The following is a 26,142-nucleotide window of genomic DNA, read 5'->3' as shown; positions in this document are numbered from 1 at the left end:
TTTCCCAAGGGGGAGGAAAAAAGGGAAGAAGAACTGAATAGAAGAAAACTGAGTTCACCCATCACTGCAATACTTCATACCTGAAGCACAACTACCTTGAGAGAAGAACATGGTGGCGGCTCTTCACAGTCACCTGATCAAGGGGCTTGGGTTTGATCTGACTCAGAGGGAAATACAATACCACTGAAAGGCCTCCCCCCAGCACCTGAGCACTCACAGCCAAGCCCGGGCTTGGCCTCAGCGGACTTATGAGAAAAGATGACTGCCAGAGCCACACACGGGAGGAGGCCTGCTGTTGCCAGGTCCGCCCCTGAGGATCACAATGACCACGTGAGGTCATGGAATGTTGAAGATGAAATGAAAGTAGCTCCTAAGTCACAAAGTCGCAGGCGGGTGGGCATCCTTTTGGCAGAGCTCCCAAGAATAGGGCTGATTCACTCTCCCTGATGATCCCAGGAAGTAGCTGCCTCCCCCAGACAAAACTGGGGTCTAATCCATGCATGTCCAATTCCCACCAAAGCCTCCTCTCCCTAGGGCTTGCTGAGATGGAAGGATAACGACAAGCCCCCCAAAGATTTGTCCGTGTGAGGACAGGGTGGACAAAGTTTGAGACAGAGGTGAATGGACAGGTGTGCTTCTTAGGGAAGCAGCAGAAAGGTGGCAAGAAGCTGGCAGCAACCCCCAAGAGGGTCCTGGCAACATGGATGATGACGAACCTCTTGATTCTGAGACACAAGGTGAAAAGGCACCCCATTTCTCACCTCTCAGGCCCCCTGCCTGAATCTAACACCCAGTGATCACATGCACCTTGAAGCTCCCCCCTTCCCTCCTCACATGGAACCTCCTAGAATTGGAATGTGTTACATTGACTTGACTTCAGGGCTTGCCAAGTAGGGGAGAGAGTTGGCTGTGATGCTGTGCTGGAACTGGCTCACGCCACCTCTCCCCAGCATCACACAGCTAGTTTGAAGTCAGACATGTTGGGAATATTTACACCATGTGCATGGCCTAACGCTGCAAGGCAGGATACTTTGTTCCTGGAGAGTCAGTTACACATTACCAGCATTCCACTATTGAACGGAATTCTAAAAATGCTGGATGAGAACATTAAGGCTCAGAGAGGCATCCTTCTTTGATAGGGTTACGTTTGATGGCTAAGTTGTATGTCTTCTAACTGCCAGGCCACTTACCCCTTGTCTTACAGGCAGGGAAATCAATGTCTGGGGCTGGGCCTATGGACATGGATGTGCAGATCCACTAGGCACCCCACCATACAAGAACCACAGTTGTCAAAACGTGGACCCCTGCCACAAATGCTCATCCCACCCAAAGAAAAGGCTGGCTAAGTTCTAGCAAGCCCGCTGGGGGCCCAGAGTGGCTTCCCTGAGCCATTTCATCTTGCTGATGCTGAGGACCAGCTCTGGACCCTGGGTGTGGGTTTCAGGAGGCCAGGTCTGGGCTCAGGTCAGTGGCCCAGTGGCAGAAAATACACATGAAGCAAGTGCAGGAGACTAGTGTAAAGGAAGCTCACACGAGAGTACTTATTCACAGCAGATAATTTCAACCTAAGCCTTCTTCAAGGACATAAAATAAATGTTGGATTGGAAGGAAGAGAAACTAGGTCAAATTCTTAGGAAGAAAAGTTATCGTTCCCGCTCCCTAAGTCTGCTCCTGCTCACTTTTATTTTACCTTTGGCTCAAGTCACCTGCCCTGCCCCTTGCCATCACTGGTGCCTGCAATGAGGAAGCTTTGGTACCTGTATTTCCTCTGAAAGAACAACAGCGGACTCTGAATCCCAATTAAGCGGACTCTGAATCCCACCTAAGCCAATAAGAAGGAAAAGAGTGAGCAAGAACCAATTCTCCAAGACAGGCCCTAACCAGAGAGTGAGATGGGAGCAGGAGATCCCCAGAGGCCATAAAGGGGTGTTTAGCACCAGGCCCCACAGCCCAGTCATCTGCAAGATAGCTTCCTGATGTGGAGGAGGGCTTACAGAATGGAGCTGAGCATCGGGCTACAGTTCCATGGCCTCCTGAGCCACATGAAGTCAGGGATAAAGGCTGCAGTCATGACTTGGGGTGCAGAGAAGGGAACGGAGGCACAACGGACACACTCTGGGTTCTGTAGGGGAAACCACAGTTTCCCTTCAAGAATCAGAGATGACTTTTCCTTCCAGATAAGACTGAAGCTGAGTTAGCACGACAGAGCAGTGAGGAAGCCCTGTACTGTGAGGCCGGTGCGCCCCTGGCTGTTGAGAAAGAGAAATTAATCCAGGAGGACTCAGAAACGGACCTCGAGATTGAAGGTGAGAATGGGCATTTGCAGGGTGGGTTGGCTGCTGGCCTCCTTCCTTAGAAACTGGAGAAATCTGGTTTCTCCAGGGGGCCAAGGCATTGCCCACCAGGACGCCCTGCATAGGGAACAGGCAGAGACAGTCACGGTCATTTCATACCGCGTCCTCAAGGCTGACCCTTGGCGGCAGCCGCCCCTGCTCGTGGCCACCTCATGAGCAGAGCGGTCACGTCAGCCTGTTGAAAGCTGAACCAACAAATGAGCAGGAGTTTCGTGTTTCCTAGTGTTCCCACTTGCGGGGCCTTAGGGTCATCTTTGCAGCAGTGCTAGGAGGGAGGTGTAATTACTCCCATCTTTCACAGAGAAGGAAACTGCGGCTTAGTGAGACTGTGTGAGCTGCCCAAGGCCACCCGCCCACATGCCCTGACCACAGGCCTGTCCCACCTGCCTCCCACACGCCGTACCCCAGGACCCCCGACTCCCAGGACTCCCATCACATATCCTACTGACTCTCCTCTACGTGCATTAGAGTTCTGGTTTCTCTACTTGAGGGGCCTGTGTTTTCCCCCCATAAATCTAAGCACACCTGGGTGTGGGGGGGCTGGTGAAACCAGAGCAGGAGCTTGTCCCTCCTGTTTCCCCAATGAGGAAAGGGCCCAGAGGAACACCGTGCATGGTGCCCCCAGCCGCTCCGCTTCTGGTGTCCCTCCAGCTGGTCCCGAGATGCAAGGGGTATGCCAGGAAGGGCTTCCTGGGATGGCCTGGGCCGGGCCTGGGTGGAGACAGCAAGTGGTGGTCAGGCCACAGAGCGAGAAAAGGGAGAGAAGTTGCTCATCCACCCCATGCTGTTTTTCCAGTCCGACAGTGGTCCTCACCCCAGGTGCTTCTGTACCTAGGGTACATCTGGCAAGCTGGGGGGTGGGAGGGACAGGTGCTACTGTTCACCCCATGAGTGCTGGCCAGGGATCCTGCTCAACAGCCTGCTAGCACCGCCTTCACTCCTGAGAATTCTCCCACTTGGAACGTCAACACTGCCAAGGTTGAGAAGCCCAACTGCACACCCATCCCAAAGAGAAGGCCAACTTGAGCTGTGTCTGCAAAAGCAATTCCTAACTAAGTTGTGCTTTCACAAACAAACTTCTCATTGTCTGCCTTAGAAATGTTTGGGGTGGGTTGGCCAAAGGCCCTAGGATCTGAAGGAGGAACAGAGGCAGGCTTCCCCCTCAGCTCTCCAGCTGGCCACGGGAGCCCGGCCACAGGCGGGCACAGCTGTGGGGACACCCAGAATCCAGACACACAGGTCCATCACCCAGTGACCACCAGTCAGCCTCCCAAAAGCTAAGAGGAAGGTGTGGAGAGGCCACAGGCCGGGCTGTGCTAGCTGCAGGGGGCACCGATCAGCTGTGTGCCATTTGGGGATGGCAGTCCTTGCGAGGAGAAACGACATGCAGGTTTTTTGACAGAGGAAACCCTACTTGAATACAAGTTTGCTTGTTTCTGGCAGATTTGGGGGGGTCTTTCCATCTTGCACCAATTTGCCCCCGGAAAAGCCCACTCTGTCCTACCTGGGCTTTTCACAGTTGGTACTTTTCTTAACCTTTACTAAACTTTTGTTTATGGCTTTCAACATTGGAACGTGGCAGTGGGATGGGAACGGAAATGCAGACACTCTCAACCATCACAAGACACCAGCCTTTTGTCCAGCGGCCTTTCAAAGCTGTCCCACGTGGGCAGGAGGCTGGATGTCCAGTCAGCGCCGTGGCCACCTAGAGAAGGGCTAGAACACACCACTGCTGCTCTTAGGAAAGCTCAGGGCCTACCTCAGAGGAGAAGTCTGTTGGGGTTTTGGGGCTTGGGTCCCCCCCAACACACACACACTGGCTGACTTCCTGAGAGCACACGCCACAGGGATGGAGCCTGAGGAAGAGGAGGCACCAGTCAGAAGCAAACATGGTCGGGGGTGAGAGGGAAGGTGATGGCAAAGGTATGCCATCTTGCTTCTTTTCTGCAGATTCTGAGAAATTTTTCACCACTGGACAAAAGGAGCTGTACCTGGAGGCCTGCAAAGTGGTGGGTGTAGTGCCTGCCTTCTACTTTATCCGGAACATGGAGGAGCCCCGCATGAATCTCAACCACCACGGGCTGGGGCCCGAAGGCATCAAGGCCATAGCTATTGCCCTGGTGGTGAGCGTGGTGGGGGCAAGGCAGGGCAGCCTGGTGGAAGTGGGGTGTGGACAGGCTTGGTGGGCCCCAAGTTCAGAGGTTCCCCCCACAGGACCCCAAATTGCAACTTTTAAGCCCACCCTGTCCTAGGCTCTGCTTGGTTGCCTGATTTCCCCCAGCAGAGACAACTCCCCTTTAGCTCCTGGGAAGGAGGCTTTGGAAGTCTGTGCTCCTTTCTATTCAGGAAGCAAAGGCACCAGCCGTGGGCCCAGGAAAAGCGGCTAGCACGCCTTCTCAGGAGCGCTCATACACCTTGTCCGCCCGGGGCTCATTTCCAAAGCTCCCCTTTGCTATATTAATGGCTTCACTACTGAGCTACCCTTGTGTGACATCTAACTCTTAAAGGTCACACTGTAAAGAGTGTTTCCCCACAGGAGTAATCTCTCTCTCCCTCGCTCCCTCCCTCTCGGCTTGGCATAAGCGAACCAGGACTTGACCTTGCATTCATCACCGCTTATGTAATTATAATTGATTATGTACAAAATGGACTCCCATCCCAGAAAACCAGATAATCTAACACCCACTTCTCAGCACAGCACTGCTTCTTCACTTAGAATGGTAAGAGCAAGTTCAACTAAAAAGAAAAAGCTCTTACACATTGTTTGGAAATACAACAGCATTTGCATTGAGGACACGCCCGTGAAGAAGTTACATGAAATGTGAGCTTGTGCTGATCGCTGGGGGGAAGGGAGGAGGTAAGAGCAGAGAGAAGAAAGCCACCTTGAAATGTCGTGAGCACAGAAAGGCCGAGGGATGCAGTGTCCCGAGTGCACCGTACCCCATGAGCTTCCTGGAAAAACATGGATAATAATGGAATCTTCTCCAGATTTGAGCCACTCGTTTCTTGGCAACAGTTTCTGTTACCAAGCTGAGTTATCCCTCAACTCTCTGGATCATGCCTTTGACAACTGCTGGGACATTCTGGTGGACTGGACACTCATTTATCTTTTGTGCTGTTTAACTTTGCATGTGGTGTATTTCCCCAGCCTGCATGAAAGACACTGATGATAATATTTCACACTTCCTCCAGGCTGGGCCTCACCAGCCCACCCCCCACCCCCACTCCCTGTGGCGAACAGGCCCTGGAGAGCAGGGATTTTCTCTGTTCATTCTCGAGGGTGGCACCAAGGGTGGCATAGACACTCACTGTGTGAGGTGAATGGGCTTGGTAGTGGGCTGGCCACTGATCCCCAGGATGACAGCGACCACGCCCCTGCCCGGGTCTGGGACCAAGAAGTCACCTGAGCCATCCCTCTTGTCTTTTAGCACAGATGAATTTTGCCCACCCCCAAGTGCCGAGCCCAGGGATATGTCACCGTGTCGCAGGGTGGGTTGTTTGCACCAGGGTAGCTGGCACGGTCTCTTCCCTTTCCTGGAGTGAGAGCGGTTTTCCAGAGAGTAGCTTCTCTCCCTACTTGGTGAACTTTGAAAATGCTCAAATCTCATGACAAAGGGAAGAAGAAATGTTCAGGTTAGAGCTAATCAGTGCTTCAGGGATGCTTCGAGTCACGTCCTCTGGTCTTGCTCCTTGTGAGAATGCAGACTAGTGTGGGTGGAGATATCTGAGTTCAGCTCCCACCAAACAGCCTTGAGGTCACATCCTAACTGAGAGAGAGCACCACCATTAAGCCTGAAGACTAAACTAGAATAAAGGCCTCTGAAGGAAGCAGGCACAGTAAATGCTTTATGCGTGAAGCTTTTTGCTTTAACGCCCTTATAAAGAATATTGAGTTCTCCTTCATCTTGAGGTGGGCAGAGGCTTCTCTCAAAGCCAAACTGTTCAAGTGCATCCTCACGCCTCTTTTTAGGGCTTGAACTACTTTCGCATCCCTCTTCTGGATTTCCCCATGGAAGAACCCCTTTGGGTGGAGGTGCCCAGAATAAACACATTGTCTTGGCAAAACCCAGTGTGAAGCTATCTCCCCAGCCCCCACAGCTGTTTTCCTACTCCTGGCACCTTCCAGAACTGCTAGCCTGTGTCTCTACCCTCTGCCTTAGCTGGGATGTTCAAGAGAGGGGGCAGCTTCTGGGTAAGAGCGAAGAACTGGTGGGGTCACCAACCACCTTTGTCTTTCTCCCCCTCCGTCCATGGTGGCTGAAGTCCAACACGAGCGTTGTCACACTGGAGGTAGCAGACAATAACATCATGGCCAAGGGCGTCCTGAGCCTGATGGAGATGCTGCGTGAGAACTACTACATCCAGGAGATGGTACTGTGCCCACCTTGAGCCTGCAACCACCACACCTGGGGGACAGAGCCCACTCAGAGGACCCCAGGCCCCGCCCCAGCCCCCCGCCAGCCTCCAGGGCTTCCACACTCACCGGGGCGCCTCTCCCCTGGCAGTCACTCCTCAGCAGAGGCCAGGGGCACCTGCTCCCTATGGCCTTAGGCAACCTCCCTGAAACCATATATTGGGGGCCAGGTAGGCCTGTTAGTAGACTGACTCACTTCCCTGCAGTTGCCTTAAAGTGCACTTTCCTAAAAAAAAAAAGAGCATGAAATAATTTCCTAAGTTGCAAGGTACCTACAGTGAGGTAACAGCGATAATGGTACAACATGAGTATCCTGCCCTTAAAAACGGCCAGGATGGAAATGTTGTCTGATGTTTATGTTACCACAATTTTAAAGATTGGGGAAAAGGAGTTACGAGAGTAAGAACTGAGAATGTAAAGTCTCCCCACTGGCCTGAAAGTGTCCATTTTCAGCCCTACTCCTTCCAATCAGTGAAGGGAATTTAACACACACACATTATAATGTGCTTGTCAGGGAAGTGGGGTGTAAATGAACCAACTTCAGAAGCCCCCAGAGTCCCCGGGGAGCACTGGGAAGGCTGGGATTCCCCCCTCCCTTCTCGCTTCTGTAGGACACTAATCTCTCCAATCCCTCACTCCCAAGCCCCCAGCCTCCCATCCTACTCCCCCTCCCCACCCTCACCCCACCCCAGAGCCAGGCCTCAAGTAAGGCCCACCTGACAACATCCTCTGCTGAGGGCCTTTTGGTGGGGTGGAACATACACAGGTGTTTTATTGCCTTTTAGAATATTTCTGAAAATGATCTTGGTTTTGAGGGAGCCAGAATCATCTCAGCATTTCTCCAGAGGAATACCTCTTCCCTCACGAGCCTGCAGCTTTCAGGTGAGCCCAGGGGAGCGGAGAGGGAGGAAGTGGGCCATGAGGAGGGTGGAGGCAAGACCTGAGAGACTCCAGGTCCAACCAAGCAGGACCGGGTCCTTCTGACACTGAGTCTACACCTGCCTTCCCCACCATGGCCGCCCCCTCCTTCCTGGACAAGTGACTTCCAACTCATTTTGCAGCATTCCTCCCCTTGCTTATACCTCTCTCGCCCCAGAGAGCTGCCTGCTCTTCATTCACATGGCCCCTTGACTGCCACCTCCTTGGGGGGTTCTGACCACCCCACAGAAGCAGCACAAGCCCATCAGGCCGTGTGTCCTGGCTCCCTGCTTGGCTTCCTTCACACCAGTCATTACTACCTGACCACTACCGTATGCCGACGTTTGAATTAATTTATGATGCCTCACAGGAAAGACATAGCTTATTCTAGTACCCACAGACCTCCCCTCACTAGAGTCTGTGGTTTGAATGTGCCTGCAAGAGATGCACACAAAAGGTGGTTCCGTGCTGGTAATACTTTGGGCCATGTGTCAGAAATGAACAGAAAACCACAACCCAGATCCAGGCTGCTTGGGAACCCCACCCATATCACTCCACTAAAGACTGGCTCACAGTCCAAAGCTGCAAAACAAGGAACTAAACACTATGAAAGTTGTCAGACTCAACGAGTGACAGCACGAGACCCTGAGAAGCTTCAGGAACTAGAATGATTGGATCTGGACTATACATTGACCTGGGCCATATCACTTACCCTTCAAACCGCACAGGGGCATTAGCAATTAACTGGAACCACAAGCAGACTTTTTTTTTAATGTTAAGGTAGAGTTTAATGCTGGCTCATTGCTACTTTTCCATCAGATGTCAGCAATGGCGCCATACTCAGTATAAAGACGAGACGCTCCCAAAGCAGAAAAATATTAACTTAGTAGTATCGTGGAGGATGCTATTATGTTTAATATGATTAAACTATGTTTAATATGATTAAGAAGATAAAAGCAAAAAACATAAAAAACAAATCACTATTTTTAAAAAGATCCCTGCCCCCAAAATAGAGCTTCTAGAAGTGAAAACTAAAATTTAACAACTCAGTGAATAAATGGAGCAGATTAGATATAAGGGAATAAAATTAGTAACCTGGAAGATATTTTATGTACCTTTGCAGTATAGAAAGATAAACTATAGGAATATAAACGATAAAGGAATGACTAGATCCACCATAGCCAATAGGCGTTCCAGAAGGAAGAGAGAACAGGTGAGCACAAGATTTGAACAAATAATGCTGACGTGTTACCTGAATTGATGAATTCTCAGATACTGGACGTGTTACCTGAATTGATGAATTCTCAGATACTGGAATCTTAGTGCTTCCTAAGTAAGGTAAATAAAAAGTCCACATCTGATTATATCAGTAAAAATGCCTAAGATAAAAAGATTTTAAAAGTATCCAGAGACAGGGCCTCCCTGGTGGCGCAAGGGGTTAAGCACAGCACTATGAAGCTATCTATCCTCAGCCACTGTGGCAACAAGGTCGATCTCTGGCCAGGGAGGTGACCCACATGGCGCAGCAGACCTCTCCTGCCTCGCCCGCTGCTCCCCTTGGCAGTGTATTTCAGTAGATCTGCCTGTTCTGCTCCCTACTCTGTCTCTGGTGAATCTTCTCACCCCCCACACCTCTGGCCTGTACCCCAGCTCTTGTATGCTTAAATAAATAAATCTTTTTTTAAAAAAAGATATTATTTGTGGTGATTACTGAGCTTTTTCGCACCCTTGATTCTGCGCACACAGCAAGCACCTCACTTGTCTCCTTTGTTCCTGGCCATGCGGCTTAGATGCGGATACAGCTTTTGTTTTTTTATAACGTTACAGTCTTCAGGGCCTCCCTGGTGGCGCAGGCAGTTGAGCACCACGCTGTGAAGCTGTCCACAGCCTCTGCAGTGCTGGTTCGATCCCTGCCGGCCTCAGAGCAACCCACATGGCACGGCAGACCTCTCCTGTCTCACCCGCTGCTCCCCTCAGCAGTGTATTTCCTCAGTCTGCCTGTTCTGTTTCCCCACTCTGTCTCTGGTGAATCCTCTCACTCTCCCATGCATCTGGACTGTACCCTGGTTCTTCTATAAATAAAATAAATCTTAAAAAAAAAAAATTACAGTCTTCACGCACCAGGCTAGGGATTGATGCTTCTGGTGGATGTCCAGGTGTGGTGGACCAACTCCTGGAACTTCCTGGACCAGCAGGGCCGAGAGAGAAGGGAACAGGCATAACGGGGGCGTGACCAGTTGCCCTTTATTCTCCTGTTTTCTTCTATATCCATGTATTTGCTTTAAGTACTCGCCCCCTTGAATGTGACTGGTTGTTTCAAAGGGAAGAGGCAGGCAGGGCTAGGATGTGGGAGAGCCTAGCTAACGCCCGCTAACGCCCACCTTCATTACAGGAAATAACTTCAAAGAAGAGTCTGCAGAGCAGCTGTGCCAAGCACTGTCGGTAAGAAACCAGGGACGGGAGTGGGAGATGTCCCGGGGGGACCTGGGTCGCCCAGGCTGGTGGCTCTGAGCATAGAGTGGAGGCTTGGCAGCCTCCCACATGGTTTAGGGAGAGGTTGTGTGAACTCTGCTGATCCTGGCAAAAGCAGCAGCGAGTGGTAATGCTGTTTGGCGCCTACTAAATTCTCCCCACAACCATCGACAGCTACACAGCAAATGCACAAGAAGTTGTCTTCAATCTAAGAGTGCTAGCCCACCTGAATCGTGGTGTGTGAGAGCTCTCCATTACACCCTGAGATAAGAGAGGTCTCTGCTGTCACATAGAAGACAAAAATGATCTCTCTCTCATTGTTTCTTTCTCTAGACCAATCACCAAATTAAGTCGCTGGATCTCAGTCACAACCAGCTCTCTGATAAGGGAGGAGAGTACCTGGGACAGATGCTGGGTGAGTTTCCCACGGAGGGAGGGCGGAGCAAGGGACCTAGGGACCATTAATGGTAGTTATTATGGTTATTAAATATTCGCATTATAAAAGTGATGTGAACAATACTCAAAATGCATTTTTTTTCCTAAAGATTTATTTATTTATTTATACAAGATTGATTGATTCATTGATTTATTTATACAAGCATTGGGTACAGTCAGAAGCACGGGAGGGTGAGAGAATTCACCAGAGTCAGAGTGGGGAGCAGAGCAGGCAGAAGGACCGAAGTACACTGCTGAGGGGAGCAGCGGGCGGCAGGAGAGGTCTGCGCGCCATGTGGGACCCTCCTCCGATGGCCGGGGAGCAGCTGGGAATTGAACCAGTGCTGCAGAGGCTGCGGGCAGCTTCGCAACCCAGCGCTCAACAACTGTGCCACCGGGGAGGTCCTCAAAATGCATTTTAAATGAAGCCGACGTCTGGATACGGGAAGTAGAACTTTAAAAATGATTAAATAAACAGAGGGAGAGATAATTTGCTGACCTCATGCAAGCTGAGGATCATTAAATACAAACAGCAGGCATCAGCTGCAACAAACACGATTCATATTCGGCAACAAAAAGCTTAAACTTGCATGTGATAAAACTATAGACAAAGGTAAAAGCTAAACAGCAGATGGAGTAGGTTTCTACAGCATTTATATAACAGATCCATGTTCGGAAAGTAGATAGAAGATCTAATATTTATTATCCTATATGAACTAGTCAATGATAATTGCTCCCCATAAAAGAGTGGTCACGAAATATGAGCAGTGAAAAGAGAAAGCCAAACGCCCCCTCTGTGGTCATTAGAGGAAAGCAAAAGACGACAAGAAAAAGATTTCCCTTGTCATCTACCAAGGCTGCAACATTTTCGAGCAGGAATATCAAGTGCGGTGAGCACGGAGGAGAAATAAGAGTGACCAGAAGCTTCTGGGTAAAAGCACTTTGGAGAGCAATTTGAGCGTGTCTGCAACATGGAGAAGGGATTTGCCCTGTGAGGCAGCAATTCCCCTCCACAACGAAGGCCACAGAAGCTCTCAGACACACAGGGATGTCAGAGGAGGTGCTCTGCAAAGGGAACCAAAAAAGACAGTGTAAAAAATTAATAACAGTACAAAACACAACAAAGCAAAAATGGACAATTATAAACAGAGACATCCTGCAGCGGGGGAGGCGGGAGAGGAATCAGAGGGAGGGAGGGAGGAGCCCAGGGGACTGTGGTGATGGTGCATGGGTGCCTTGGGGAAGAAACTCTATGGGGACCACACCTGAAGGGTGGGGGGAAGCAACTATTGTTTTAAAATGAACAATGATGTAAAAAAATATAAAAAATTTAATTAAAAAAAAACTGCTATGAAAGAAAAAAAATCACCTAAATGTTCATCCCTGGGGAAATGAGAGGAAGGGGGAGGTCGCTGTGAGCAGTAGAAACAGGGAGCTAATTTGGATGGGGTGGTAGGAACAGCCCCGCAGGGAAGGTGACTTTTTATTGAAACCTGAATATCAAAGAGGAAACAGCCTGTGGGTTCTGGGAGCACAGCGTTCACAGCTGGCATGTTGGGGGGAGGGGGGGCGGGGGGGGGCCAGTGAGGTTGGAGCAGAGCGGCCAGGGGAGGAGGAGGAGGGAAGAGGGGAGTCACAGAGACGGCCTTGGCCAGACCTATTGGGCTTTGAGGGAGCAAAGGCACAAAGTCTGGGTTTTACTCTACCTGCACTGAGAAGTCCCTGAAGGATGGTAAAATGGGGGGGGTGACATAGTTTGATTAGCAATTTTAATAGAACTGCTGTATGAAGAAGGCGACTGAGCCAGAAGGAAGAAGGGAGGCCAACTCGGAGGCTAGCGTGGTCGTCTGGACAAGACAGGATAATAGGGCGCATCGTGGGAGGAGGTGGTGCTCGAGAAGAAGGCGTGGATTCACATGATATCTTGCAGGCAAAGCCCAAGAGCCCTTGCGGATGTGGAGGAGCAGGCAAGGGGCAGATAAAGACAGGCTCGTGGTTCTTTTGTTTCAGCTCCCGGGTGATTGGTGGGGAAAATTCCATCTACTCCAGGGAGTAACAATAAGAGGGGCAAGATCTCCACTTTGGCCATGTCATGTTTGCAAGCTCCACTCTACAACTCTGTGACCGTTTGCTAGAGATGCGTAGAGCTTGGTGAATAGGTGCAGGCCAGAGATATATAGCCAGGCATCAGGGGGATATAAATGTATCTAATGTGGGACAAGATGAGATTGTCCAGGTAAGGCGTGTAGATAGAGTTGAGCAGGTGGTCACGCATGCCCCTGGGTCACTCCAACATTTTTAGATCCAAGGCAGAGGGCAAAGGAGGAGAAAAGCCTGAGAAGGAGCAGTCAGTCAAATAGGAGGGAAAGCCAGGTCTCAAGGAAACATATAGGGAGTGTTTCAAGATGGGGGAAGTGACTGGCAGGGTCACGTGCCACTTAGAGGTCAAATAAGATGAGGACAAGAGAGGGACATTGGGACTTGGCAGCATGGACATAATTGACAAGGGCTGTGTTGTAAAGTGGGTGAGTAGAAGCCTGACTGAAGTGTGTTGAGTTGAAGATGGGATGCAAAGAAGTGGACACAGCAGCATAGACATTTCTAGAAACTCCACTCAAACAAGGTTGGCTCAGCAAGATGAGGACAGAGTCCAGCAAGGTCTTTAAGGGTGGAAAATGCTGATGGGGGCCTCCCAGGTGGCTCAAGGGGATAAGACGCAACCTATGAAGCTGTTTGCAGCCACTGCAGCAAGAGTTCGATTCCCAGCCAGGGAGCTACCCTCATGGCGCAGCAGACCTCGCCTGTCTCTCCTCAGCAGTGTGCTGAGACCTGCTGCTCCCCTCTGCAGTGTGTTTCAGTCAATCTGCCTGTTCTGTTCCCCACTCTGTCTCTGGTGAATCCTCTCACCCTCCCGCACCTCTTTCCTGTATCCCAGTTCTTGTATGCATAAATAAATAAATCTTTTTTAAAAAGGAATGCTGAGGGCCTCCCCGGTGGCGCAGCGGTTGAGCGCTGGGTTGCGAGGCAGCCCGCAGCCTCTGCAGCGCCGGTTCAATCCCCGGCAGCTGAGCGAGGGTCCCACATGGCGCGCAGACCTCTCCTGACTCGCCTGCTGCTCCCCTCAGCAGTGTACTTCGGTCCTGCTGCCTGTTCTGTTCCCTGCTCTGGCTCTGGTGAATTCTCTCACCCTCCCGCGCTTCTGACTGGACCCAGTGCTTGTATAAATAAATAAATAAATCATTAAAAAATAAAAATAAATCTTTAAAAAAAAATAAAAATAAAAATAAAAAGGAATGCTGATAGGAAGAAAAGAAGAAAATATGATGCAAACAGAAGAGAAGATCATTCCCAGAGCAGAGTCCTGGAAGAGCCGCAGCAGAAGCATCCAGACAGAAATGGGGGTGGGGGGTGGTCAGTGAGCAGCAGGACCACGAGTTCATGGAGAGGGAGGAGGTCAAAAGCATTCAACTTGGGAGGAGAAAGGATAACTTTTCACCTGAAGGTGGAGGGCAGGCTACAGGCATGCAGAAAAAGGAGAATGTGTAAAACAGCACATTTTTGGGAGGGAATGAGCAAAGTGTAGAAGAATCGGGTGGTCCAAGTCTCCATTTGAAAACTGAAGTCCTGAATTTAAGGTGAGACAGACATAATGATTATCATCATACCACATCATCCTTAAAATACATATTCCTTAGTTCAATCATTGATATCAATAATAAAATATTTAATAGTCTATCCTTATTATTAAAGCTACCAAATGTTAAGTGATTCAAATGTGACGGGCATCATATTAGGCATTTCACATCAATCCTCATGAAAACCTTGCTCAAGTTAATATCTCCATTTTACAGGTAAGGGAACAGAGGAAGGGAAGGATAATAACTCACCCAAGGTTACACAGCTAGTAAATGGTGAGGACAGAATTAAAACTTCAATCGTGTGGCCATTTACAAGATGCAGTTGTGCAAGATGTAACTTATGAGAGGGAATTGGCAGAGAAGAAGAAATAAGGGTAAGAAGAGAAAGAGGGAAGGAGAAAAATTATTCTCAAAATAATATCAGGTGTTGTGCACTTTCCAAAAGTACATCCTGGTGATTGACACAAAGAGAGAGACGTGACCAGTATGGAGTGCACCGTCCATAAAAATAAACTAGAATAAGACATTTCTTCCTGCCTGAAACCCAAAGGCAATTCTTCCCATTCAGTAAAGTTTAGAGTGCTTTAGCTTCTCTTTCCAATGCTGTTCTCAGCATAGCCGCCCTCCCAAATCAAAACAATAATGAAGGGCCTCCCCAGTGGCGCAGCAGTTGAGCATTGGGCTTCGAAACTGCCCTCAGCCTCTGCAGCGCTGGTTCAATCCCTGGCCGCCGGGCGAGGGTCCCACATGGCGCGCAGACCTCTCCTGCCACCCACTGCTCCCCTCAGCAGTGTACTTCATCAGTCGGCCTGTTCTGCTCCCCTCTCTGGTGAATTGTCTCACCCTCCCGCGCTTCTGACTGTACCCAGTGCTTGTATAAATAAATAAATAAATAAATAAATGAATGAATGAATGAATCTTTTTAAAATTTAAAAAAAACAATGAAAATTTGCTTAAATGGGATGTTTCCCCAACCCTAGGTATGCTTTATAAAAGGATGCTTTATGCAAAGCATCTTTAAGTTTAAAAAAGTGCAATTTCTATACAAACCCAACTTCTAGGTAAATCTGATATCTCTGCTACCCCAAATGATTGTGTCCCTAACGCTCTCCTGGATAGAAACTTTGAAGCTACCACTGCTCCCGTAGGTCTCCATGAAAAAGACACCACACAATATAATCTGCCCATCAGAGCCTCCCTTTGTGAATGCCACCCCTATTTTCCATGCTGTATCCACCTATTTTAATGGCTGTGTAATATTCCACCAGATGAATAGTTATGATCTGTTTCCCCTTCCCTTGGGAGTCACAAGCCTTCCTTTTCTAAGCGATGTCATGGTAAACATCTACCAGCACTCAGTCCTTCCCTAATCCTGCACTGTCTTCTTAGGATGAGTCTCCGCAGAGATATTGCTGTGTAACGGGGCACACACATTTTAAGGGGGAAATATCTGTGACCAGATAGCATTTGCCAAATAGATTCTATCAGTGTGCTTGCCACCTGCAATCTATGAACATGCTTGTTTCACCACATTGTAGCCAGCACTGGGAATCATCTCACAATTTTGTGTTTTAATGTATAAACAAAAAAAAATAAATCACACCAGCGTCTTCCTCTGCATGACCACTGGCGAGCGTTCTCCCGATGCTGTCCACATCTGCCAACTCTGAGAGGGGTTCTCTGGGATTGGAGGATGCTGACATGACTCCCTCTCTCCCCAGCCCTCAACATAGGGCTCCAGTCACTGGATCTGAGCTGGAACCACTTCCACACACTGGGAGCTGTGGCCCTGTGCAATGGCCTCCGGGTAAGGCACTTTCTGAGAGCGGGGTGTTGAGCCCTCCTAAGGACTCAACATGGCACCCCATCCTACCATCTTGAACCCCTTCCTCAGGGTCACCATTGAGAGGGATTTTTCCTTTAGTAAAGGAAAATCAACTTTCCTTACCTAGGTTAAGTCATCCTACTCGGGACCCCATGATGTTTGGGGGGTGCTTAAGCAGGTAGTTTAATTCGAGGATAGAGAATGACCAGAACTCAAAATGAATGAGTCACAAGAGTACATGAAACTGTGAGCCCAGTGGGGAGGTCCAGAAAGACCTGCAGATCTTGCTCTCCTGGAAGCCCCTGAGTCCCCAGTGTGGCTGCTGTGGGGGATAGCAAGCGGGGCCTGTCTGACCGGCATGCAACCTTATGCTGGCGCTGTTCTCCCCTCGCCCTGGAGGCTAATGTGACCCTGCAGAAACTGGCTCTGTCCATGAACGGCTTTGGGAATGAGGGGGCTGCGGCCCTCGGAGAGGTCCTCAGATTCAACAACAGCTTGAGCTACCTCGATGTCAGCAGCAACAACATCGGCAACGAAGGCATCTCCAGAATCAGCAGAGGACTCGAGTCCAATGAGTGCCTCAGAGTTCTGAATGTGAGGTTTTACCTTCGCTGAGAATGGGCCACACGCGCATGTTTGAGAGAGAGTGTATATGTGTGTGTGTGTGTGTGTGTCCATGCTTCTGTATCTGTGTTTCCATGTTGTGCATCTGTTTCAATGTGTGGGCATATGTGTGCATACCCATGTGTCTGGGAATATCCATGCATGTGTGCATGTGTGACCCATGTGTGTCCATGCTTCTGTGTCTGTGCACACGTGTATATGTGTGTGTGTCTGTGTGTCCATGCATATGTCTGCATACCTGTGTGTGGCATATATGTTGAGGGGGGCAGCAGATAGATGGAGCTGGATATTGTTGGAGAGAATCATCAGGCAAGTCTGCCTTGTGCTTCACATATGTGTATTTATGATTTATTTATTTATGCATACAAGAACTAGGGTGTAGGCCAGAGGTGTGGAAGGTGAGAAGATTCACCAGAGACAGAGTGGGGAACAGTGTTTGCTTCGGCAGCACATATACAGAGTGGGGAACAGAACAGGCAGACTGACTGAAATACACTGCTGAGGGGAGCAGCAGGCGAGACAGGAGAGGTCTGCTGCACCAAGTGGGTGAGCAACCTGGCTGGGGATCAAACTCATGCTTCAGTGGCTGCCGATAGCTTGATACCACTGTGTCTTTAACCCCTGCGCCACCAGGGAGGCCCTATGGGTATATTTGACTGTTTCTCTACTGCAAACCCAGTGTCACCCTCCACTCCCACTTGGCACAAGTTTCTGTCTCCCAACCCTTCTTCCATCCTTCTGTCTGGGTCTCCTCCAAGCTTTCTCGACATTCTGGTGAGAGGGTGCTCTTGATTATAAGTCTGACTTCTACTCCCCATCTACTCTCCTGTAGTTTAGCTCCCCCATGCCCTTGCTCCCCATCTGAGACCTCCAGGTCTTTCATCTCCTTTCTTCCTACCTGAGTCTTACTCCTTCTGCATCCTCTCCTGCTGCACCTCTCTGCTCGCCTCACCACTGCCTTGCTTCAGCGCACAGCTCCAGGAGCAATTCCACAGCAAGCCCCATGGGAACCCTCTTAACCCTGTTCACCCCTTCATGACGAATTTTCCAATTTCTAATTATATTCCCATTTGACTATTTCACTACCTCCTCCACTTGGGTGAAAGCTACACGTGAACACAGACTGTGGGTGTTGCCCATTATTGGGCAAACAGCAGGTGCCCAACAATATTTATTGAATGAATGCAGGCAGATACCTCATCAAGTCTGCCTGTGCATCCCTCAGCACTTAACCCAGCAACCAACATGTGGAAGGACCCCAACACATGTTGGATGGATGGATGGATGGATGGATGGATGGATGGATGGATGGATGGATGGATGGACAGGTGGGTGGGAGACTGGACAAATAGATGGACACAGAGGCAGGTACTTACAGAGAAGTCTGAGAGGAAGACAGAGATTGTGATTTGACAGAAAGAAATGGAAGCTGTCCCATCTCAGCTTCCTCCTGTCTTGCCCCTTTTTTCACAGCTTTTCCTGAACCCTATGAATATAGAAGGAGCTGTTTTGCTAGTCCTGGCCATTAAGAGGAACCCCAAATCCAAGATGGAAGACCTTGATATTTCTGTAAGTGATCAAGTGGTAGTCACTGGCACCAGGGAGCAGCAGGTCCCATGGCCCCTCTCGGGGGCAGGTGCCAGCAGCTCTGTCCCTACATGCCCTCACACAACACTCCAGTAAAAGGCCAGAGGTCTTGGGGTGAACTCTGCTCTCTCCAGGGAGCCTTTCAGTAGGGGGGGCTTTCAATGATGATACCACAGTGTGGGATCCTGGAAACCCAAGCCCTGTGTGCTTGAGAGTGGGCCTGAGAGCAGAGGTGAGAAAACAAAGGTGGAGGGTTTCCCTGGTGGCGCAAGGGGTTAAGATGCAGCCTATGAAGCTGTCTGCAGCCTCTGCAGCATAGTTTGATCCCCCAGCCAGGGAGCTACCCACATGGCGCAGCAGACCTCTCCTGACTCGCCCGCTGCTCCCCTCAGCAGTGTATTTCAGTCAGTCTGCCTGTTCTGTTCCCTACTCTGTCCCTGGTGAATCCTATCACACACACCCCACACTTCTGGCCTGTACCCCAGTTCTTGTATGCACAAATAAATAAATCTTAAAAAAAAAAAAACACACACACACAAGGGGCCTCCCTGGTGGCCTGGAGGTTAAATCTCAGTGCTGTCACAGCTAAGGTGCTAGTTTGAATCCTGGCCAGGAAGCTACCCACATGGCACAGCAGACCTCTCCTGTCTCACCTGCTGCTCCCGTCAGCAGTGTATTTCAGTCCATCTGCCTGTTCTGTTCCCCACTCTGTCTCTGGTGAATCCTCTCACCACCCCCCACACCTCTGGCTTGTACCCTAGCTCTTATATGCATAAATAAATAAATCTTTAAAAAAAAAAGAAAGATAACAAAGGTGAAGACACTCCAAAACCATCAGCTTTGCTGATGGATGGCTCTGGAGCCCAGAATGGTTCCAAGATACAGGAGTTTAGAATCTGAGTATAAAAGCATGTACAAACCTGAATTTTCATTTCACAACTTGGCCTACTCTATTCAGAGTAACATTTGAGGGTGAAACTCCTTCACTCAAGTACTCTTATCTGAATCAGGGTAGAGGGGGTAGCTGATTACAGCAATACCCTCAGAATCCTATACTTGTCCACCATTTTATTCCCTTCTCAGTGATTTTACATACACTAGCTTACACCATCCTGCTCCGGGAGGGAGGTAGAATATAGTGTATCCTAGGGTTCCCATAGCAAAGTACCACAAACCAGTGGCTTCACCAGTAGGTATTTACTGCCTCCCAGTCCTGGAAGCTGGAAGTCCAAGATCAAGGTGCTGTCAAGGTTGGTTTCTTCTATAGTCTGTGAGGAAGTGTCCATTCTCTGACCCCTTCCCAGATGTGGATAGCTCCTGGCTGTGGTTGGCGCTCCTTGGCTCTGTGTGGCACAAGGTGCCCTCCCCATGTACATGTCTGTCTCTGCATCCAAATATTCCCATTTTATAAGGACATCAGTCATGTGGGATTAGGGCCCAGCCTAACGACCTCCTCTTACTCACCCTGATCATCTGCAAAGACCCTATTTCCAAACAAGGTCACAGTCACTAGTACTGAAGTTAGGGCTTCAACATCTTTTTGGTGGGGCTCCAGCTCAATCCATACCAGAAGCTTTTCCTCATTTCCCCCGATTTATATATAGAAACTGACAAAGAGAGGTTAGGTCACTTGCCCAGGAACACACAGCAAATGAGAAGCACAGCAAAAAGTGAACCCACGGGCCTCCCTGGTGGCACAAGGGTTAAGAGGCAACTTACGAAGCAATCAGCAGCCACTGCAGCATGAGTTTGATTACCTGCCAGCCAGGGAGCAACCCACATGGCGCAGCTGACCTCTCCTGACTTGCCTGCTGCTCCCCTCAGCAGTGTACTTTGGTCAATCTCTGCCTATTCTGTCCCCCATCCTGTCTCTGGTGAATCCTCTCACCCCCCCACACCTCTGGCCTGTACCCCAGCTCTTGTATGCATAAATAAATAAATCTTTTTTCTTTAAAGATTTATTTATTTATTTGTACAAGCCCTGGGTACAGTCAGAAGCGCGGGAGGGTGAGAGAATTCACCAGAGCCAGAGCGGGGAGCAGAGCAGGCAGAAGGACCAAAGGACACTGCTGAGGGGAGCAGCGGGCGGCAGGAGAGGTCTGCGCGCCATGTGGGACCCTCCTCCGGTGGCCGGGGAGCAACCCGGGAGCAGCCGGGGATCGAACCAGTGCTGCAGAGGCTGTGGGCAGCTTCGCAACCCAGCGCTCAACTGCTGCGCCACTGGGGAGGCTCATAAATAAATAAATCTTAATAAAAAGAAAAATCAACCCACGCCTTCTGCCTCCTACTCTGATTTCCATAAAGGTAGGGCGCTGGGGTCCCTTTATATTTTTTAAATGCCACACAAATATAATATTTTGTTAAGATTTTAACACTTCACAATTATATCAGTGATGATGTCTTAAATGTTTAAAAACAAACTCCTTGAAACTAAGTAAAATAATAAGTAAAAGTTATGTTCGCCATAAATTATAAAACATAAAAGCACACCTGCCTTTCTTTTCCCTGTCTTCCTGCCTGCTCTCCGGCTTCTTGTGCTCATGGTCTTTCTCCTCAGAAGCCCTCCCTCCACCCTCATTTTACAGCTCTGACCTTATGCCCCTCAGCCCTCCCTGAGCCCTCCTCTGCCCTTCCTCTGAGTCTCGGCCACACCTCCAGATTGTGTTGGCACAGGGTTTTGCCCCCATGCAGATCAGAAGGCGTGGAGCTGGCACTGCCATGGTGGTGGCTGAGGGAACACCGAGACGGTGCTGTCAGCCCTGGTTGGCACATAACCCCGGGGCTGGGCTCACACTGCCGCATAACAAGCCTACCTGAAAAAATGGGTCTGAACCAGCCTCTTCCTCCCTTTTGTCAACTATGCTGCCGTAACTCTACATGGTGTTAAAATCCCTTCACTGCAAAGGCTTCCAGAACTTTTTCTAGGATGTCTGCAAAGGGGAGAAAATAAGCCTTCAGTTTAATTCTTTGAAAAGGCAGAAGACACTCAGAACCACACCTGAGGACTGATGCAGGCTGACCTGGTGGTGGAGGCCGCTTTGAGCCAACACTAGTGCCCGGAACACACCTTCTCCTCTGGCCTCTATCCCAGCTCTGAGGCGCTTTCAATGCACTGGGGGTGATGCCCAGTGCATCCTCAGGTGTGATGGGGTGGCTGGAGTGAGGGGCCTTCTCCCAGGGCCCGTCCTGAAGGCCAACACCCCTGTAGACACAGACATTTCAGGGTATCTGTTTCCGGTCCCGCCTTACACCCCCGTAGTAGTGTCCCCTCTGTCCTGTGCAGGAGCTCAGCGCGGAGCTGAGCAGACAGGTTGTGACAAGCTCCAGCGCTCAGCAAGAGCACAGGATGGAAATGACGTAGCAAGCCCACACATCAAACACCAAGCTCTAAAAACACAGGAACTAGTCAACCCATCCAGAAGCAGCACTGCAGGACAAACTGGAAAACACAGAACACCCTGACTTTGCTTTGGTTGCCGCCCAAACCTGGGTGGGGAGACCCTTGGGTCACTGAGTCCTCTCTCTCCCTGACTCAGAATGTGCTGGTGACCGAGCAGTTCACCAAAACCCTGGAGGGGGTATACGCCATCCACCCCCAGCTGGACGTGGTCTACAAGGTAGTGCAAGGCGCCCTGATCAAGAACACCTACCTCCTGTGGACAAACCCCATGAGACAGATCCTGGTGAGTCTCTGCTTCCCTCTCAGCGCCCCAGGGATCCTTGGAAAAAGCTGACCTTTGGCTCCAATTCAGCCACCCAGTTTCCCCTTCCCAAGGTGGCTGCACAATCCTCTCTGCCCAGGAATGCCTAAGACACAGAAAATTCCCTGGGCATGTCTGTGTCCCTCTGCAGAGAAGGGAAGGGCCAAGAACTGGCTGAAGTGGGGGGGACTTGGGAGCTCCAGGCTCCTCCTCTTTCTGACACCCCACCTAAGGCGAGTCTTGGAGGCTCTCTGTGTCTTAGGATCTTCAGCTGTCAATCCGGCATCTGATTAGTTTCTGGGCCCTGCAGGGCTGCTGTAAGAGTCATCCTGAAACAGGTAGGCCATGTAGGAATAGCGCCTGCGTAAAGTAAGTGCCCCATCAACTTGGGCTATCCCAAGAGCTGCTGAGGATGTCAAGACACCCCTATGGGCAGGATGGCTGGTGGTTTCAGCTAAAGAGGGACCTTCACATCCTTGGCTAGTGTGAACCTGTACCTGGCTTGAGTCTTAGGAGGCAGATGAAATAGTGGGAATAAAAAACCAGGCAGTGTTGGAGCTGGAAGGGCTGTCAGGACCCTGTGGGTTTGCCCCAGGTCTAGTGTTTGTGCTGCTGGCTGTCACCCCAAGGATCCTGCTGCACATGCATGTACACACGTGCAAATTTGACCTTGTAAATGCAGGGTGTACAGGACGTGTGTCCCTGGACCGCTTCCTGCCCTCGGTCTGCCTACTCTGTGGATTAAACAGAAGAGTTCTTGTATGAAGACTGCTGTTGTGTATAAAGTTCTAGAGGCAATCTAAATAAAATACATGGATTGGTCACTGGCCCTATTCCCTCGAGGCTGTGGCACCTCCACAGAGACAACGCCAACGCTTCCACCTTGGAAAAGAGCACAGACCCTGCTCGGGGGTGAAGGCGCCCAGAACCGGGCACACACCGGAGTTTTGGCAGCTCTCCTGGCCAGACCTGTCTGTGCCGGGTTCTTAGTCTGAAATGTGGGAGACCCTGGGGCCTGGCCCACCTTCTGACACCCCCCAGCCCTGCCAGCCAGGTCTGGGAGCTTGGCCACCTTGGTGGGGTGGCTATAACGTCAATCGTGTGCTCCTGGTGTCTCCTCAGAACTACACAGAGCAGCAGCAAATGACCGTCATGGACTTCTTCAGGAGGCTGAACCCGACTGGGTCCATGAAGATGACGGTGGGCGAGTTCCGGAAAGCTATGGTCCAGGTGTGCAGATGCTGAGTGGGTGCAGGCACTGTGGGTGTGGTTGTACATGCATACGTGTGCGCATGTGTGTGCACGCATGTGCAGTGGGAGCCTAAGGGGGTAAGCAGAGCGCGCCACTAACCCTGCTGTTCCATCACCTCCCCAGCATAAGAAAGTCCACGTGAACCTGTTCCAAATCAGGTACCTGATAAAGAAGATGAAAGACAAGACAGGCATGGTGGACTTCAGGTCAGCCCGGGGCCCGCAGCCAGGCCCCTTCTGCTCTGCCGCGGGCAGTCCCCCAATTCCCCATGAGGCATCATCCCTGTGGGGTGACCTGAGCTCTGGGGGCCTCCCCAGCTGCACCTCCTCACCAAACCTGAAGCTGCTGCTGCCTCTCCCCAGGTTCCCAGGCCTAGTCTGCTGTGTAACCTCCTTATCTTGCATTTGCTCTCTCTGAAGAGCCTCAGTCTCAACTTCCTGGCTGTTGGCCGGGGCCCAGCTTCTGGGGACATGTGCTTATAGCCTAACATGAGGGGGCACGGGAAGCCAAATGCCAGACCCCAGCACGGTGAGAGGGTTGATGGAGCGTGTGGCAGGACCTCAGTGACTAAAGGGAACATACCACTCAGGCAGGGAATGTCACATGAACTTAAACAAAAGATGGAGGTAGGACAACTGCACACACTGAAGTGTGAGCCTGCGGGTACCGTGGGAGTCTCAGCCATGCGCCTCTGCTGCATTATTCCTTGAAGAGTTGGGGAAGGGGTGAACGTGGCAGTAACAGTGGCCAACACCTGTGAGCCCTTACCACCTGCCAAGGACTCTGCCAGTCACCAATAAGCACAGGTGCCTGAATTCTCACTGCCCAAGGGTGGTGCTCTTATCAGGGCCAGGCTGCAAATACGAAACTGAGCTTTTCAGAAGGAGCATAGAAGCTAAATGCCAGAAAGGTGCTCTGGCCTTTGACCCCAGGACCCTGGAGATGCAGAATCTACCACCACCATGCTAGACCTGCTGGCCGGAGCCTCAGGACACTGCTGGGTCTTCGATCCGGGCTCCTATCACCCCATGGGCTGTGTCTTGCTGGTGCCCTCACTATCTGAGGAGACCCCCTTTTGGTCCTACCCACAAGCTTTCTGCTGACACCACTGTGCTGTGCCTCAATTCATCTTCTGGGTTGCCAGGGCACAGGTGGGGAGAGCAGACCCTGTTCTGCTTAGTTAGGGTGCACAGGGCTCCGAGCCTCCAGCCTTGCATCCCTCATATTGAGAAAGGTCCCTTATGGGGGAAACGTGCAGCAGGGACAGGCCTCACTGGGCACCCTGCATAGCTAAGGCTTGCACACAGTACCACCCGCACCCCCAGGTCCAGTCACTGTGCTGCTCTGTCTTTGACCACCCCATCTGCCCTCCCTTAAGTGGAGGACACGTTCCTTGGGACACTGGCAGACAGTGCCCAGAGTGGAGAGCGAGAGACCAAGTTGAGAACCTCTAACTTTGCAAATGAACTCACATAGCCACTGAGAGGCAGAAGAGGGGCCTGGATCCCAGAGTCTTGGCCCCTGGGTGGGGGCTCTCGAACTGCCCCTTAGTTGACATGCTGCCAGTTCACCAGTTCTGACTGAAGAGCAGCATAATCACTTTATTGTGTGAATTTTTGACTTTCATTTTTTTTCTACACATGATATGTACTAATACAAATTTGAAATCCACAGAAGTACAGCAGAAATCAGAGCTCCTATTTTACACCCCCCACCCAGTCCCCACTCAGAGCTCTCGGGAAAAATTTCAGGGTGCATGGTTCCACAGCTTTCCCAAGTAGTTGCCATCAAATAGGTGTGAGTGATGCAGAGGTTAAAGCCATGGGCTCTGGGGCCTGACCACCTGAGTTCCAGTACTGGCTCCAGTCCTGGAGATCCCTGGGCAACTCACCCAAGCACCCCATGCCTCAGTTTTCCCATCTGTATTGAGGGGGTCGTGGTAGTACTCACAGCACAGGAATTTCAAAGAGTAAGTGGGTTCAGGCCTGTTAAGCATTTGGGACACCCCATGGCCAGGGGACACATGTGATCTGTTACCTGTTATTTTACCTTGCACACGTGTGGGGTGCACACACACAACTTCACCCTAAACAGGCCCAACTTCACATTCCTCTGCTTTCGCTTTGCCTCAGAGCACACCTTGGCAATTCAGATCCATCTCAGCCTCTTCAACTGCAGCCTGGAATTTCATATCAAGTACTTTTTTTATGGACACTAGTCATTTCCAATGTTTTGGTTCCGTGAGTAGCGCTATCACCAGCACCCTGCTCTAGATAGTCTGCGTATGTGTTTCTCTGCTCAGCAGGCCCAGGGCGATTGCTGGGATAAAGCTTGGCTCCTCCTTAAGTTGAAAGCTACTGCCCAGCCTTTGCCAACCGGGTAAACTAATTCCCCACAACACCCTCCACCCCAGCCTGCCCTGACCCTCACGCACACCCCACATCCTGCTACAGTGAGGAGTTTCCTCCCGATCCCACAAGAATCTGGGCCTGTCTGAACACTCTCTCAAGTGCCACAAGCCTGCCCTGGCCTTCCGCCTAACCCCCTTACCTTTCACACCAGCCTCTTGATGTGACGACACAGCAACAAGCCCGGTCTGGAAAGAGTCTCCGCGGCAGTGAAGTCCTGCCAAGTCAGGGGATGGCGGCGAGGAGGCGAAGTGCGGCCAGGACCTCGGTGGACCAACATCGCGGCCACAGCTGTGAGCAGCGAATAAAGTCTGGCTTGGGTCCGTGCTTCCGCTGCTGCTGCTGGGGACCCGTCCGCGGGAGCCACCCTGTCCTTGTACCCACAGCCAGGGGCGCCTCGGCGGCTGTCTTCACCACCACCAGGTCTAGGCCAAGCACTAGGGGGCTGCTCCAAGGCAGGGAGAGAGGGGTAGGGAGGAGAGGTCGGCGCCCCAAAGCCATGGGCCAGGTCATG

At 50.8% G+C, this 26,142-nt stretch overlaps 2 protein-coding genes across 5 annotated transcripts in view; one reads left to right on the top strand and one right to left on the bottom strand.

The window, feature by feature from the left end:
- ANGEL1 (angel homolog 1) overlaps positions 1-304 on the bottom strand; it is a 31,113-nt gene extending 30,809 nt beyond the window's left edge. For 2 of the 4 annotated variants that reach the window (XM_037503812.2, XM_037503814.2), the window contains exon 1: positions 81-304. The gene's annotated coding sequence lies outside the window, so the exon portion shown is untranslated. The remainder of the gene's footprint in view (positions 1-80) is intronic. The other 2 variants (XM_037503813.2, XM_037503815.2) reach the window with 1 other exon arrangement.
- LRRC74A (leucine rich repeat containing 74A) lies at positions 205-25,991 on the top strand. The gene is made up of 14 exons (XM_037503819.2): positions 205-737; positions 2,178-2,306; positions 4,305-4,477; positions 6,618-6,725; positions 7,554-7,650; positions 10,079-10,128; positions 10,492-10,573; positions 15,953-16,038; positions 16,456-16,650; positions 18,154-18,249; positions 21,804-21,950; positions 23,091-23,198; positions 23,344-23,426; positions 25,783-25,991. The coding sequence occupies exons 1-14, from the start codon at positions 701-703 to the stop codon at positions 25,793-25,795; spliced, it is 1,404 nt and encodes a 467-aa protein (XP_037359716.1). The 5' UTR covers positions 205-700; the 3' UTR covers positions 25,796-25,991.
- Positions 25,992-26,142: the final 151 nt, after the last annotated feature.

This window comes from Talpa occidentalis, unplaced genomic scaffold (genome assembly GCF_014898055.3).
Source record: "Talpa occidentalis isolate TD23 unplaced genomic scaffold, MPIMG_talOcc4v2.1 talOcc4.11, whole genome shotgun sequence".
NCBI lineage: Eukaryota > Metazoa > Chordata > Mammalia > Eulipotyphla > Talpidae > Talpa > Talpa occidentalis.
Note: the sequence above shows the minus strand (reverse complement) of the source record. Positions and strands in the feature narration are given on the sequence as shown.

Excerpts from the sequence above, each read along its gene's own strand:
- LRRC74A (XM_037503819.2), top strand. The coding sequence starts at position 701 with ATGGATGATGACGAACCTCTTGATTCTGAGACACAAG. Across the intron at positions 738-2,177 it reads TCTTGATTCTGAGACACAAG|ATAAGACTGAAGCTGAGTTA; the intron begins GTGAAAAGGCAC and ends TTTTCCTTCCAG. Across the intron at positions 23,199-23,343 it reads TCCGGAAAGCTATGGTCCAG|CATAAGAAAGTCCACGTGAA; the intron begins GTGTGCAGATGC and ends TCACCTCCCCAG.